We start from the raw sequence: 16,388 nt of genomic DNA, 5'->3' as shown, positions 1-16,388 counted from the left end.
ACACACACACACACACGCACACACACACACACACGCACACACAGATACACGCACACACACACACACACACACACACACACACACACACACACACACACAGATAGATAGACAACAGGGGCCTGCCTGGTAGACAAAGTCAGGATGTGACATCATCTACAGGAAGAGGAGCCAAACAACTTTTTTCTCTCCTGCCTCCTCTCTACTTGTGTGTGTACAGTGCTGTGCTGTGCTGTGCTGCCTGCAGAGTGAAGTTACAGGAGCCTCGGGTCTGGTGGTTAGTTAGTTATTAGTGGAGGATCCAGAGAGAGGAGCCGGAGGAGGGCACGGAGAGAGAGAGAGGACATACAGACCGATCGGCTGCAGTTGTTCTCCTGCAGGGAGTTTGAAAGTCAAGGGGCTCTTGACTTGAGTGAATTCTCCCTGGTCGTTCCCACATTCCGGAGCGGGTCCGGTTCTGTCTGCCAGCAGGTACAGTAGTAGTGGAGAGAAGTTTTCTTTTTTGTTCTTCTCTATATTATAAACCCTCTTTTCATCTCTGTCTTTTCCCCCCTGCTTTGTTGCACATTTCTCGCTGAACGAGCAGCTTTCTCCTCCTGGCCTGCCTCCCTCCCTCCTCACATTGTTGTGTGGGATCTTGAGAAAAGGGGGACTATTGTTGCTGCTTCTTCACCACCGCAGTGTCAGAAGCAGATTCCATGGAAACGGGTGAAAGTATGCACAAGACTGGGTCTTGCCAATGCCAACACCCCCCCCCCACCCCACCCCGATCATACGTGACCAGACATGCTTCGGTGTGAGTGAGACTGCAGAGGCATGCAGAGAGGGATGAAGTCATCAAAGTGAAAGTAACTCTATACCCCTGTTGCACACAGTGAGCCGTGGAACCAGCTCTGAGCTCTCTGTCCGTATTCATGATAAATGCATGATGTGTGGTTTACTTTTCAACTGTGTCTCAGGATGAATGGAGTGTTATTGGAGTAATGCACTACTTTTTTTCTCCTCCTCCTTTTCTTTTTTTCTATGGACACTTTTATTAATGTCCGTCTCATGACTTCATACTTGCTGCTCCCCCAGCGGTCAGGGTCCTTCATACAGACAGTACAGTAAAGCAAGGAGTGTACTTCCTTTTTATACAACAGATGCAGTTCAAATACAGGGACTTTTCAATTCAGTTTCACCCCCAAAGAAGTCGTTTAATAACCCCAACCTATTTCAATATTCTCTTTAAACTATGAAACAGAATCATGTTGTTATGAGTCTGTGAATTCCGAGAAGTGTGTCATTTCTGTCTGGAATCTATACTAGAAAGTAACCTCCCACGACAAAGTGGCAGTATCTTTACTGTTGTTTAGTCTGCAGTATAGATGCACATGACACTGTTAGGAACAGGAACTTCTGGAGCACATAGGTTTGAAGCTAAACAGACCGAGGACTCGTTGAGACCAGCTGTTCAAATTGGGACATGGGGCACAAATGTGGATGTGGACTCAGATCACACAGACACAGTCACTTAGATCAAATCCAGGACTCACATCACAGACACAGTCACTTAGATCAAATCCAGGACTCACAGACACAGTCACTTAGATCAAATCCAGGACTCACATCACACAGGACTCACATCACACAGACACAGTCACTTAGATCAAATCCAGGACTCACATCACAGACACAGTCACTTAGATCAAATCCAGGACTCACATCACAGACACAGTCACTTAGATCAAATCCAGGACTCACATCACACAGACACAGTCACTTAGATCAAATCCAGGACTCACATCACATCACAGTCACTTAGATCACATCCAGGACTCACATCACACAGACACAGTCACTTAGATCAAATCCAGGACTCACATCACAGTCACTTAGATCAAATCCAGGACTCACATCACAGACACAGTCACTTAGATCAAATCCAGGACTCACATCACAGACACAGTCACTTAGATCAAATCCAGGACTCACATCACAGACACAGTCACTTAGATCAAATCCAGGACTCACATCACAGTCACTTAGATCAAATCCAGGACTCACATCACAGACACAGTCACTTAGATCAAATCCAGGACTCACATCACAGACACAGTCACTTAGCTCACATCCAGGAGTCGCATCACAGACACAGTCACTTAGCTCAAATCCAGGACTCACATCACACAGACACAGTCACTTAGCTCAAATCCAGGACTCACATCACTTCAATGTATGTAGTGGAGGGTAACCCCACCTAAGCTCAGTTTACCAATCATTTTATTTGTGAAATAGAGTTCACCCACCTTTTCAGCATTCATAGCATAGATAGTGCAGTATGCAGTACCATATAGTGTAGTATGTAGTGTAGCATGCAGTACCATATAGTGTAGTATGTAGTGTAGCATGCAGTACCATATAGTGTAGTATGTAGTGTAGCATGCAGTACCATAGTGTAGTATGTAGTAGTACCATAGTGTAGTATGTAGTATAGTGTACCATAGTGTTTGTAGTATCTAGTAGTACCATAGTGTAGTATGTAGTATAGTGTAGTATGTAGTGTAGCATGCAGTACCATAGTGTAGTATGTAGTAGTACCATAGTGTAGTATGTAGTATAGTGTACCATAGTGTTTGTAGTATCTAGTAGTACCATAGTGTAGTATGTAGTATAGTGTAGTATGTAGTGTAGCATGCAGTACCATAGTGTAGTATGTAGTAGTACCATAGTGTAGTATGTAGTATAGTGTACCATAGTGTTTGTAGTATCTAGTAGTACCATAGTGTAGTATGTAGTATAGTGTAGTATGTAGTGTAGCATGCAGTACCATAGTGTAGTATCTAGTAGTACCATAGTGTAGTATGTAGTATAGTGTAGTATGCAGTATCACATTGATGCTGCTAGTTACATGGAAGTAAGTAAGTAAGTAACACTTTATTTGTATAGCGCCCTTCTCAGCGCGAGTGCACAGAGTGCTTCACAGCATTTTTAAAAACATCAGTGGAAAATACAATAAATAATACATGTGGGGAAAAGAAAAAAACATAAAAAATTAGCTAAAACACCAGAATAGACACAGGAAAAAAAACCAAGAACAAAACAGACATGAACAGAGAGAAAACGGCTCTGGGTGTTTAAAAGGCCTGCCTGTAGACGTGGGTTTTTAGCTGCCTTTTGAAGGTGAGCTCTGAGGGAGCGGTGTTCAGGGCTAAGGGAGGGGGTTCCAGAGCCTTGGGGCTGCAGTCACCGCAAAGGCTTTGTCCCCCTTTGTCTTCAGTCTGGTCCTGGGCACTAGTTCGTTGTGTGATACATATGATGGAGCGGAGTTTTGAAATGTTTCTTAAGTGAAAGAAACAACTGAGAGTCAGATCTTTTACATGTTTGTCCAGATTCATGGCCTGGTCGAATATGACCCTGAGGTTTCTTATGTGGGGGCGCACATTGCTTTTAAGGGAACCCATGTGCGAGGCTACTCTTGAGGCAATGGTGTATCTATCTGGTGCTATGATTAGTACCTCTGTTTTTGCCGCATTGAGCTGCAGGAAATTCCTACCCGTCCAGTTTTCGATGGCCGATTAAAACAAAGGGAATAAAACAAAATAATACAATTATTTAGAAATAAACGTATGTTGATTAGGTACAGTGATTATTATTGGAGCACCTTTTATTTATTTTATTTTATTTATGCATCACTGCACATTTCATATGCTGTTAGTAATTCTGTTAGCAATGAATTGAGGCCCACTTTCATTTGAATGCTTTCGTAATCTACTTCCTGCAACTCTGCACCAATATTGATTTAGTTTTAAGTTTAAGTGTAGTTATTGTGACGTTTAAAGGGGCACATCACCAACAGCGGATTTATTTTGCACATAATCTCACACACACTCCAAAAACTAAAGCATTTTTATACACATTAATTTAGTTTGACAGTTCTTGAGAGTAAATTAGTTTGGATATATGGCCGCCAGTGATGTCATCAGGTGCATTGAATCCTTGTGTCGTGCTAATTACAGCTCAATGAAATGACAAGGTAGCCGTCCCTAATAAGACAAGGTATTGCTATTGTTTCATTTACATAATTTCATGGAGCTGCAATTAACACAAGGATTCAATCGATGACATCACTGGTGGCCATATTCAAACTCACTCACTCTCGATAACTGTCGAACCTTTTGGAATGTGTGCAGCACTGTGTGAGATCATGTGCAAAATAAAATAATAACAAATTCAATTCATAACACACTTTATATTTGTGACAATCTCAAAGTGCTACATGAAAGGAGGTAAAGATAAACAAATAACAACAACCAATGAAATGGAAGAAAGTCCCCTTTTAAAAGCCTCAATGGACTGTGGTGCTCTCAGGTGGTCGGGGAGGGCATTCCACAGCCGAGGAGCAGCTGAGCAGAAGGCCCGGTCGCCCCCACGGTGCGGAGGTGTGTCCTGTGTTTGGGTTGGAGTGTCCAGAGTGGAGGGAGCGGGTGGAGGTCGGGGGAGCGATGGGTTCCTTTAGATAGGAGGGGGCGTTGCTGTGGATGCACTGATGGGTGAGGAGGGAGACCTTGTATTCAACGCTGAAGGAGACAGGGAGCCAGTGTAGGGAGTGGAGTATGGGTGTGATGTGTTCATATTTCCGCACAATGAACAAATAAATCATCATTGTTTTTTTGGTAAAGTGTTTCATCAACATCAAAATAACTACACAACTTAAAACTAAATATGTGTTGGTGCAGAGTTGCAGGAAGTAGATTACAAAAGCATTCAAATGTTGTGCTGCTCTCCCATGTTTATTTTATTTATACCTCTCATTCTAACATTCAAGTCGACTTCGTGATAATTAAGTCATTTGACATAATAACCTTTCTTCTGCCATTAGCATTTTATTGACTGAATGAGAATGTCAACCCCATTCAGAGGGTGTGTCTAACATATCCGCCAACATATCTGTATGAAAATACAGCATGTATTTATTGACACTGTCCTGTGTTCTGGGATTTTCAGATCCCAGAAGGGTGACATCCGTCTGTCTATACCTCCATATCACTAGGGTCAGGAAGTAACAGATTGTATTTAATGGGAGTACAGTCATCTGGTCACGAAAAAAGGTACAGTAATTGTAATCGGTTACAGTTTAAACACTATTATCAGATTATAGGTATTTTTGAAGAAGATACTTGTTTGATTTCTTAGACACCTTTATTGAAGGGTTTAAAAGGTAATTTTCACTGTGAAATGATATGGATTAACAAGAATGGTTACTCGTGGCTGTAGATAACAATGACATTATTGAAATGCCAGTAAATTGAATATCAAATGAATATCAGATTGGAATACGTTGTTTAGCTCCATATTCTAGGGTTTTTGGAGGCAAAGTCGGCTAATCCAAAAAATTTGATTACATTACATTAGTTTGTGTAATCAAATGGACATTTACAGGTATTACAGGTAAAAGTAACATTCCTAATCCTGCATACCACCACACATGGGCATTAACCATATTCACACGGTGCCCATTTTGCTCTTATGCCATTATCTGGGTGTGATTCCATTGCACCCTGTTCCCACCTTGGGCATGACATAAGTGCAAAATGACCGTGTGTGAATATGGCCAATAGGAACCATTCTTTTTAACGCTTCACTCTGTTTTGATTGAAATTTAAAACGCTGGGTCTGAGACGATCGATATGTCACGACTTAGACATTCTATCTCACAGAGACGTCTTAGATTCCAGGGATGTCATGGTCTTTAGTGAGTCACAGCACGGTCTTAATTCCCCCAATTACCTCTCTGGCCGTCTCCACTGATCTGATTTTTTTTACTATCAAATCACTCTGGTGCTATTTCTAGCACTATGCGCAGTTGCTGAAAGGAATCTGCTCACACAGAGTAGTCGCACCAGTTGGACACAGAACAAACTCACTAAGTTTATCCTTTTGGGGGAAATAATAGTTGTTGTTTTTTTATTCACAATGCTTACGCCACAGACTCTGCTTATCAAATCACACCAGCTATTCCCTTTATAAACAATATGACAATGCTGTTTACATTTGACCGCTATGGTTCCCATTCTGTCCTGCTTGCCTGATCCTGCCTGCCTGAGGGAGAACCCAGGACACTCATCGTAAAGAGTAGGGGGTTCCCCCGACATTCCTGGCCAAAGTCCCAATCAGGTCTCTGACATCAAGGCCACCTAATCACCCCTCCCCCTTAATTGGCTGGTATCCTTGTCTCCTGAGCCGTTCAGCCATTGTGTAGTAGTGTGATGTTGTGTGCCTGGTGCCAGTGTATGGCAGCCATTGAGCCTGCATAGCCCAAGGTTGGGTGCTACCAGTGGTGGTGAAGGAGGCAATTTCCACCCTACATTGTGGGGAGCGCTTTGAGTGTCTAGAAAATATAAATATAATGCTATATAAATGTAATGATCATTCATTCATTTCACAGAAATGTCCCTCTATCTCAAATGAAGAGCTCCCCGCCGGGCTGACGAACAGCTGTTCAGAGGGTAGAGAAGAACCCGACTTCAGCGGCGGCGACAAACCAGCCCGGTCTCTCTCCGACTCAGAAGGCGCTCTGTGTCGGCGGAACACAGACCGCTCACACAGCAGCAGCAGCGAGCTCACTGCCGAGGGCTGGAGGCCACCATTAAGACAATGGCGCTGTGTCTGGGACAAGTGTTCAGCAAGGACAAGACGTTCAGGCCCAAGAAGCGCTTCGAGCCCGGCACGCAGCGCTTCGAGCTCTACAAGAAGGCCCAGGCGTCGCTGAAGTCCGGCCTGGACCTGAGGACAGTGGTCCAGCTGCCGGAGGGGGAGAACATCAACGACTGGATCGCCGTCCACGTGGTGGACTTCTTCAACCGCATCAACCTGATCTACGGCACGGTGAGCGAGTTCTGCACGGAGCGCAGCTGCCCCGTCATGTCCGGGGGCCTCCGCTACGAGTACAGGTACGACCACTGGAGAAACACATGTGTTCAGACGGGCCTCTGGTCATAACATAGTAGGCACTCTTTCTGGTCCTCACTGTTCCTGTAGTTCTGTTTTTAATTAGTGACTTTTTTATCTGGTTTCACTGTTTTTTTAACAGTTTTTAACCCTTTCACTGCCACACGTCAGAAGGTTAGCCCTTTACTATCACACAACCGACGGCGATGCTCCATCATTAGCATCATTAGCTCCGCATTTAGTGCCGCAAATGCGGAGCTAATGATGCTAATGATGGAGCATCGCCGTCGGTTGTGTGATAGTAAAGGGCTAACCTTCTGTATTGTCTCAGTGAAAGGGTTAAAAACTGTTAAAAAACAGTGAAACCAGATAAAAAAGTAGAATAAAACAATTTAGATAAAATCATCAGTCACTAATTAAAAATTAAATGTCGCGTGGCATGCTGTCTGTTGTTGTCATTTATTTCTGATTTAGTTTTAGTTGTTATATGCTAAGCTGTAGTGTAAAGCACCCTGTGCGTTCGTGCTGTGAAGGGTGCTGCTGTATAAATAAAAGTCACCCATGGATCCACACAGGTGGCAGGACGGGGGCGACTACAAGAAGCCCACCAAGCTGCCCGCCCTGAAGTACATGAACCTGCTGATGGACTGGATCGAGTCGCTCATCAACAACGAGGACATCTTCCCCACCAGAGTAGGTGTGTGAGGAGTCAGGCTGAGAGACCGCTGATCGATTTATCGATCACTTATCGATTTGTTTGCATGTGTCAAAAAAAAAATCAATAATAATAAATAACGTTTTAAATACTTTTTTCTTTAAAAGAAAAAGCTGAGCACGCTGCCAGTAGCGATCAGGAAGATGTCGTAATAATAATAATAAAATAAAACAAAATGTATACAAAATAATCAATTATAATAATAATAAAATATTCTATATTTATTGATAATTTTGTCTCGATTTATCGGTTCTTCCAAATGGCATATCGTCTCAGCCTTAAGAGTTTGTGACCGTGAACACGTCGCAGATTGTTGTTGCATGTATAGGCAAATAGAGGGGGGCGACAGTGGCTCGGGAGGCTGGTAATCCAGAGGTTCCCGGTTCGATTCCCCACTCCTCCCGGGGCAGCGTGTCGAAGTGTCCTTGAGCAATACACTTAACCCCTAACTGCTCCCGATGAGCAGGTCGGCACCTTGCATGGTCGCCTCTGCCGTCGGTGTGTGAACATGTGAGTGAATGGGTCAAATGTGAGGAACAAATTGTAAAGCGCTTTGGATAAAAGCTGCTATATAAATGCACCGTTTACCATTTAGATCAGGGGTGCCCAACCTTTTTTGAACTAAGATCTACTTTTTAATTTGCCACCTAGCCGAGAGCTACCAACCCAAATTTGACCTACTCTCGGCTAGTATTAGTAGTAATATTAATAATACCCATTCAATATGCACATGACAGAAAATATTATATGGCATATAATATTTTCTGTCATGTGCATATTGAATGAGTATATAATATAATATGATATTTTATATACCATTGTAATGGTGTAGTGTAGGAATTACAAGAATGACAAGAATGTTATTAATGAAATGAATGAATATTATCAAACGGAATTGTTTCTGTATACACATTTATAAAACGATCAAGGCATATTTAGCCATTTTTTATGCGTTCACATGCGCTTTTCAAGAATAAACAAAAACGAGACTTAATGGGAAGGGTGTGCTTGTACATTTGACCATAGTTCCATGATACGTGGCTGCGTTGTGCTGAGAAAGAGGCGCAGATCCGCTTCTACTCTGAGGCGAGATCTGCATTTATTTTTTATTAATGTCGGAGCCGAGAATCCCGCTTCACAGAGGTATGTTGATGCAAGCTTTCTCAGCGCAGCATTACACAGCACTGGGTAGTCGTTCCGGACTGATATCCAAAACTTTGCGAGGGCCTGTCCAGTGAACTTGACTTTCAGTAGCTCGTCACACGAAAGATCGATCAACGCCTCCTGCTCAGACAGAGGGAGGCCTGTTGCGAGCGCCATGTGCAATGAACGGATCTTGGATCCAGTTGTTCAAATTGTCCGTGCTCTTTCTTTCGGGGAAATAATTCCAAAATGTATCAATGAGCCCTTCTATGTGGCTACAGATGATGGGCTTCAAATCACTGTTTTAAATTCAGGATGCTTAGTTTCCAAGTGCCACTGTAATTTACTTGGTTTAAAGCTCTCGTTACTAGAAAGGATCTCGTGACACAAAACACACTGGTCTCGGGTCATCCTCTTGGCCAGTCCAAGTAAATCCATATGCCAAGTATTTAGGATCACAACTTCTTTTACTCCGTTTCATAGTAGTTCTGGTATCGCTACTACTACTAAATTCTGCCTTTCTCTTGCCAGCATTTGGAACACACACACGTGACACGCCGCTTCTGACAACAGACCTATCCATTGCGAGTGTCCAGGTTAAATGAATCAACTTTATCATCAGCTTTATATGCTTGGCCTGGAAACCCCCCCCCCCTGGAAGTGCTTTAGTTACGAGACAGTGTCTATCACAAATATCTGAGTACACATTGACTCACAATCACAGAAGAGCAGACGATATACCTGTGCAGGGCTGTCACACATGCTCGCGCATGCACGTCACGGCACTTTGCGCTCCTCTGACTCACAAAAGACCAGACGTGGCCTCAGTGATTATACCTGCGCAGGATGTATGATGTGTATTGCAATACTGTGCCTCCGTTGATGCAGGGGGCGAGACATGGCAAATACACACAGCGGCCAGGTGGAAAACTCCATCTGAGTTGGGCTCGCGGATTTCCGTTTGATCTTTTTTTTTGTCACCTCCCTAAATAATCTCACGGTCTACTTGAAACCAGCGCGCGATCTACCGGTCGATCGAGGTCGACTGGTTGGGCACCGCTGATTTAGATGGATTCATGTTGTATTTCATCAGCAGATGTATGGGCCTATTGAATTGTGTGTGTCGTTCTCCTCCATCCGTATCATTATTGCGTCAGCAGCAGTGGTTCAAATTGAGGTTAATTACACAATGAGGTTGACATTTAGATGATATTAAATGGGCGCCTCTAGGTTTATTGTACACCATCAATGCTAGAGTTAAATATAATCGGTACATCTGATTGCTCTCTTGCTGAGCGAGCGAGACCTCTAATCTCAAGGTCCTAAACTGTATGGTGCCAGTCTTGCCAAATGTTTATTTTAGTTACAATTGTGAAACGTTGGGTGTGAGCTCCAAATTTAAACACGGTGGTGGTGACTGATTGGTTTGCAGATAGCCTACGTCACTCAAACGGTCAACTTCCTCAGTGGAGGTTGGGACACACACGACAGAGAACTTGTAGCCATATACAATAAGCCCTGTTGAAATACATACGCAATATCTGCCAACTACATTATCAAAACTGACCAGACCCCTTTCGTCAGCTACATCAAAGCAACTCACCCAACTGTTTCACGTTCTACCTTTTTTGTGTGAAAGAGTCTGGTTGAAGCCAGGCTAAGGGGTACATTGTACACTGTAATAGTAATAGTACTACATTGTACATAGATGTACATTACATTTGAGATCCAATTGTGATGAAAAACACTTTGCATGCTGTATGAATTGAATCTCCCTGGATACTCCAAGCGTGGTGGTAGAGAGACCGAATACGATCCCTTTTGAATCGGGTGAATTATAATTATGGGCCGTAACAATGGACCATAATTGTGGACTGCATGATTGTGTTCTTCTCTGAGCCTGTTGGCAGCCTCCTCACCTCCCCTTACAGCTCTACTGTCCTCTCCGCTCTCTGCACTAGGTGTTCCCTTCCCTCGGCCTCTTCACCTCCCCTTACAGCTCTACTGTCCTCTCCGCTCTCTGCACTAGGTGTTCCCTTCCCTCGGCCTCTTCACCTCCCCTTACAGCTCTACTGTCCTCTCTGCTCTCTGCACTAGGTGTTCCCTTCCCTCAGCCTCTTCACCTCCCCTTACAGCTCTACTGTCCTCTCCGCTCTCTGCACTAGGTGTTCCCTTCCCTCAGCCTCTTCACCTCCCCTTACAGCTCTACTGTCCTCTCTGCACTAGGTGTTCCCTTCCCTCGGCCTCTTCACCTCCCCTTACAGCTCTACTGTCCTCTCTGCTCTCTGCACTAGGTGTTCCCTTCCCTCAGCCTCTTCACCTCCCCTTACAGCTCTACTGTCCTCTCCGCTCTCTGCACTAGGTGTTCCCTTCCCTCGGCCTCTTCACCTCCCCTTACAGCTCCACTGTCCTCTCCGCTCTCTGCACTAGGTGTTCCCTTCCCTCGGCCTCTTCACCTCCCCTTACAGCTCTACTGTCCTCTCTGCTCTCTGCACTAGGTGTTCCCTTCCCTCGGCCTCTTCACCTCCCCTTACAGCTCTACTGTCCTCTCTGCTCTCTGCACTAGGTGTTCCCTTCCCCAGGAACTTCCAGAAGATTTGCAAGAAGATCTTGAGCCGCCTGTTCCGGGTCTTTGTGCATGTGTACATCCATCACTTCGACAGCGTCTGCAGCATGGGAGCCGAGGCCCACATCAACACCTGCTACAAACACTACTATTACTTCATCTCAGAGTTCACCCTCATCGAACCCTCCGAGCTGGAGCCTCTGGTGAGAGACCTTAGACTAGAGATACAGGGGTCGGTCTGGCGAGAGGAGATCGGATGTATGTTTTTTTTTTTAACAAGGGACTGTTGACATCCGAAGGTCAACTATAGGGTGCAGTTTCATCTGCATGTTACAGAGCAGATAGATAGACAAACGTTAAAATTAGGGATGTCCGATATTGGCATTAAAATGTGATATCGGAAATGATCTGTATGTATCGGTTTTCAATTTTCTTTTCTTTTTTTCCCCCATTTATTTAACCTTTATTTACCCAGGCAAGCAAGTAAGAACACATTCTGATTTTTTTGTATTGTCAAAAGTATGCATAATGTTGTGTTAATTCCACGACAAGAGATATGTAATGTTAATTACCTGAAATTATTCCGTTTTGCATATATCGGTATCGGTTGATATCGGTTGATATCAGTATCGGAAATTAAGAGTTGGACAATATCGGTATATCGGTATCGGTAAAAAAGCCAATATCGAACATCCCTAATTAAAATAGATGGACATCAATAAAGGATCATCTTATCTTATCTTATCTTGTCTTACATAGAGACACAATAAGAGAGTCAAGCGAGTAAAACACTGGTGGACAAACGATAGAATCAGTACTAGGGGGGGGGGGGGGTCTCAGTGCGTTTCCCCTGTCATTGTACACCACAAAGGGATCATATCTTTTGTATACCTGCTAAAACCACATAAACAGGGTGATTACCGATTCTAACTGTGGACACGACAACACATTACTAAATTGTATGTAAATTGTCTTCTATAAAACATATAATAGTTATATATATATTAGTGCTGTCAGGCGATTAATTTTTTTTATCTAATTAATTACAGGATTTGTAATTAATTAATCTAATTAATCGCATTTTAATTGCATAACCATTTTATGCCTGATATTCTATATTCTATAATCATATTTCAAATAGCATGTGTCCAGATGGCAGAATTCAGTACTGTATCTACAAAACGTTCTGTTTAATCATCTTCCATCTATTAATTTGCTTAGATTTTTCAGGTCTGGTCAAAGATAAAAAAAGATTTATTGATATTCTCATTTGGTTCATTACAATTGATCAAAATTAAATTTTCATTCAATCAATCACAGTGCAGATTGATTGATTGAATGAAAATGTTATTAACAGATTGCAGAATGGGTACAATACAGTATGGCTCAATACACACAATTGTTAAGGGCATGCAGACCAGAGAAAGACTTTCGTCTTGTTTACATCAGGGTCCCCCATTTTACATTCATAATGAATTGTAAGTAAGGGTGCAACTTGCACCGTGCAATCCATTCTTTGTGGATCTAGCCCACAGTATTTCTGACACTGGGAATACATTCCCTGAGATTCATAGATGTCCCTATAATCAGATACCAAGAACATGCAAATGGACCATATTAAAAAAAAAGTCTGTAAATGTGTATTCTACATTCTCATGGAATGAATGAGATACAAAGAAAAATTATAAAAAAAAAAAATTGTAATTAATTTTGAGTTAATTTTCATAACGCGATAATTTGCTGTGTAATTAATTAATCTAATTAATGTGATAAACTGACAGCCCTAATATATATATATATATAAGAGCTGTATGAGACAGACATCAACATATTTGATGTGTTGGCACAGCCTGTGGAAATAACAAGAGAGCTTATTTCCACAGACTGGATCATAAAAGCAACTTGTTAACCGCTTTGTAGAATCTGCTCTGGTTTGACGTTACCACCGTCACGAGAGAAACAACAGCATGACTTTATTCAGTCATAACAAGTTTTCTCCCAACGCAGGGATTTTCATTAGCTACATCTGGATAGAGGGAGAATGTGTGCCTCAGTTATCATCATTATGAACAGACAATATGTAATCCCACAGACAAAATTAAACAGTAATGACTAATGAGACATTTCTGTCAACAATCTGCAGGAGAGATTATATCTTGTAAACATAACAATATGACATGCTCTATTTCGTCCTGGTTTTGGACACACAATATTTTTTTTTTGCTGCGCGAACAACAAAAGACTTGTTTCTCACAGTGTGCACTTGTGACTGTCCTTTTTAAAATGACGTACATAATCATGAAAAGCATTCATCTTCATAATCTTCAGCGAGCATGATTCAACTCGTCTCTTATTTATTAACTGAATGTTTTATATTGTGTATAATTTGTCTTCTGTTCCCACAGAGAGTGATGACAGAGAGGATATGTAATTGAACGACACCACTTGGACAATGATGAAGTTTACATTACTACCTTCTCTGAGCCCCTCAAGAGGTCAACCGCTTCGATGCCGAACACTCGCCACAGAAGACAATCTGACGGATTTGAGTGGTGAAAGTATTTCTCCAAGTATACTACAGCAGTACAAATGTTCACCGAATTTAAATGTAACACATTTGTATTTGTTTTCAACCAGTGGCTGTGGCCCCATATCTTAAGATCTTAAGTTTATAATTATGGGGCTCTGATAACAGTATTCTAGGGGTTTTGTTTTGGTCTCTTATACCTTGTTCTTTTTACCATGGCGTTGGTTGTTTGTTCTCTTGTGCATGTTTTAAAAACATTGTTGATGTTTGATTTTTCTATGATTATTTATGTACTGAGCCTTATTTTGAAGAGTGCACAATTATGTGTTTTTTTTTATGCCAGTGTTTTCCCAGTTTGATCTTGTATTAAAGACATGGGGCTACTATGTTGTAGCAAATTACAGAAAGTAATTGTATAGGTGGCCATATACCACAAGATACATGTATATAAAATAAACATATGGTTCTCTTTTGATTAGCAAAGACCACTCTGCATCTGTGAATCTGCAAAACGATTGGACTGGGAGGACAGGGCCCAAGTGAAATGGAGCTCAACTATCCATTATATTCCATTGCTTGTTACATCTGCTGCTTAATTAATTGAGCCTCTCATGGGACTGGGATGTCAGAAAGCTTGACAGATGGACAGAATCCTCCAAATATAGAGAGGGGCCGTGAAGATCTATTTTTGTCTTTTGAAATAGTAGGTGTGGGGTAGTACTTGTTGAATGAATGAATGAATGAATGAATGAATGAAAACTTTATTTAACAGATTGCAGAATGGGTACAATACAGTACGGCTCAATACATACAATTGTTAAGGGGATGCAGACCTGAGAAAGACGTTTGTCTTGTTTCCATCAGGGTCCCCCATTTTCAATTCATATAGACATATATGACATACATGACATACAGATAGTCAGTACTGCTACATCTATACATTTATGACATACCAGATTTGCAAATACAGTACTTTTTGTGATACAGAAGGAGTCAAGAAAAGGGAGTATATACATTTGACGTAGAACTGTACATTGGAGGAGGTTGGGTGGGGGGGGTTGGGTACATTGGGATATTGACAACCATACTGGGTAATTTACATTGGAGGTGGTTGGGGGGGGGGGGGCGGGGGGCACACTGTATAAACAAGTAACACTGTACATTGAGGGGGGGGGGAGGAGACACTGTACAAACAAACACAATTGTACATTGAACTATTGACAAAACCATACTAGGTAAATGACTGTACATTGGAGGGGGTTGGGTTAGGATATTTACAGGGGCCAGTGTTGAATTGCAGTCTCCCGTAGGTGTCCCTTGAGAGAGGTTTTGAAAGTGGGTAGTGATCCACATTCCTTTACAGCTTTGGGTAGGGCGTTCCACATTGATGTGGCATAATTGCGAAACGTGTTTAGTCCCTTATTTGAGCCGAATCTGGGTTTAACATGATTTGTGGAGCTCCCTCTGGTGTTGTGATCGTGGTATTCACTGACCTTTGGGAAGTATTTTGACATGTACATGGGTACCTTGGTCGTGTAGTGTATCTTGTAGACCAGGCCCATTGCAAGTTGTTGTACTATGTCGTCTACTCTAAGCCATCCTAGGTTGTCAAAGTGGGCAGGGGTGAGGTGGGTTCTAGGAGTAAGGTCAAGCAGTAGTCTGACCAGTTTGTTTTGAGATGTTTGTAATTTTGTTTTTAGCGCCTTTGAGGTGCTTTGGTACCATGAGGTGCAAGCATAGTCGTAGTACCCCTGAATGAGTGCTCCTGCCAGAGTCTTCAGGGTGTTCTTGTTTACCAGAGAGGAGATCCGGTACAAGAATCGAGTTCGTTGGTTGACTTTTTTTATTACATTGGATGCCATTTTGTCACAGGAGAGATTAGCCTCTAGGATGGAACCCAGGTAGGTAATTTCATCTTTCCTTGTGACAATATTGTCACCCACTGTAACTGAGAAGCCGTCGGTCTTGCTGAGTTTGTTATTTGAACCGAAGAGAATGGACTCTGTTTTGCCCATGTGTAATGATAGTTTGTTATCAGCGAGCCATATGCAGATTCTGCCTAGTTCCGAGCTGAGGGTTTTTTCAACCTGTAACTTGTTCTTGTCAGAGACCAGCAGGGCTGAGTCGTCCGCAAACAGGAACAAGTTGCAGTCACAAGCTGACGACATGTCATTTGCATAAATTAGGAACAGTAGCGGTCCTAGTATGCTTCCTTGTGGAACACCACAGCTCACTGTGAGGGGGGGGGATAGAGTACCGTTTACCTCCACCATCTGTTCCCTCCCCTCAAGGTAGGATTGCATCCAGCTCACTGATAGACTATCAAAACCAATTGCTTTTAGCTTGTCAATCAGAATGGAGTGATTGACCGTGTCAAAGGCCTTTTGTAGGTCCAGCATGACCATGCCGCAGTATTTGCCTGCGTCCACCTCTTGTTTGATGTGGTCATTCAAATAGAGAAGGCATGTGTCAGTGGAGTGGGATGTTCTGAAGCCAGATTGGAATTCGTA

The 16,388-nt window shown here is 42.6% G+C and overlaps 1 protein-coding gene across 2 annotated transcripts; it reads left to right on the top strand.

Annotated features, from left to right (window-relative positions):
- The first annotated feature begins 213 nt into the window (after nucleotides 1–213).
- mob3c (MOB kinase activator 3C) lies at nucleotides 214–14,555 on the top strand. Of its 2 annotated transcripts, XM_084311637.1 has the most exons (6): nucleotides 214–468; nucleotides 4,984–5,087; nucleotides 6,425–6,929; nucleotides 7,503–7,624; nucleotides 11,352–11,554; nucleotides 13,757–14,555. In XM_084311637.1, the coding sequence occupies exons 3-6, from the start codon at nucleotides 6,634–6,636 to the stop codon at nucleotides 13,784–13,786; spliced, it is 651 nt and encodes a 216-aa protein (XP_084167763.1). In that variant the 5' UTR covers nucleotides 214–468; nucleotides 4,984–5,087; nucleotides 6,425–6,633; the 3' UTR covers nucleotides 13,787–14,555. The 2 variants fall into 2 exon arrangements, with proteins under 2 accessions (XP_084167763.1, XP_084167764.1); XM_084311638.1 differs by lacking the exon at nucleotides 4,984–5,087.
- The last annotated feature ends 1,833 nt before the right edge of the window (nucleotides 14,556–16,388 follow it).

This window comes from Notolepis coatsorum (genome assembly GCF_963971535.1).
Source record: "Notolepis coatsorum genome assembly, chromosome: 3".
Taxonomy (NCBI): Eukaryota; Metazoa; Chordata; class Actinopteri; order Aulopiformes; family Paralepididae; genus Notolepis; species Notolepis coatsorum.
The sequence above is the reverse complement of the archived record's forward strand: the minus strand, read 5'-3'. Positions and strand labels throughout refer to the sequence as shown.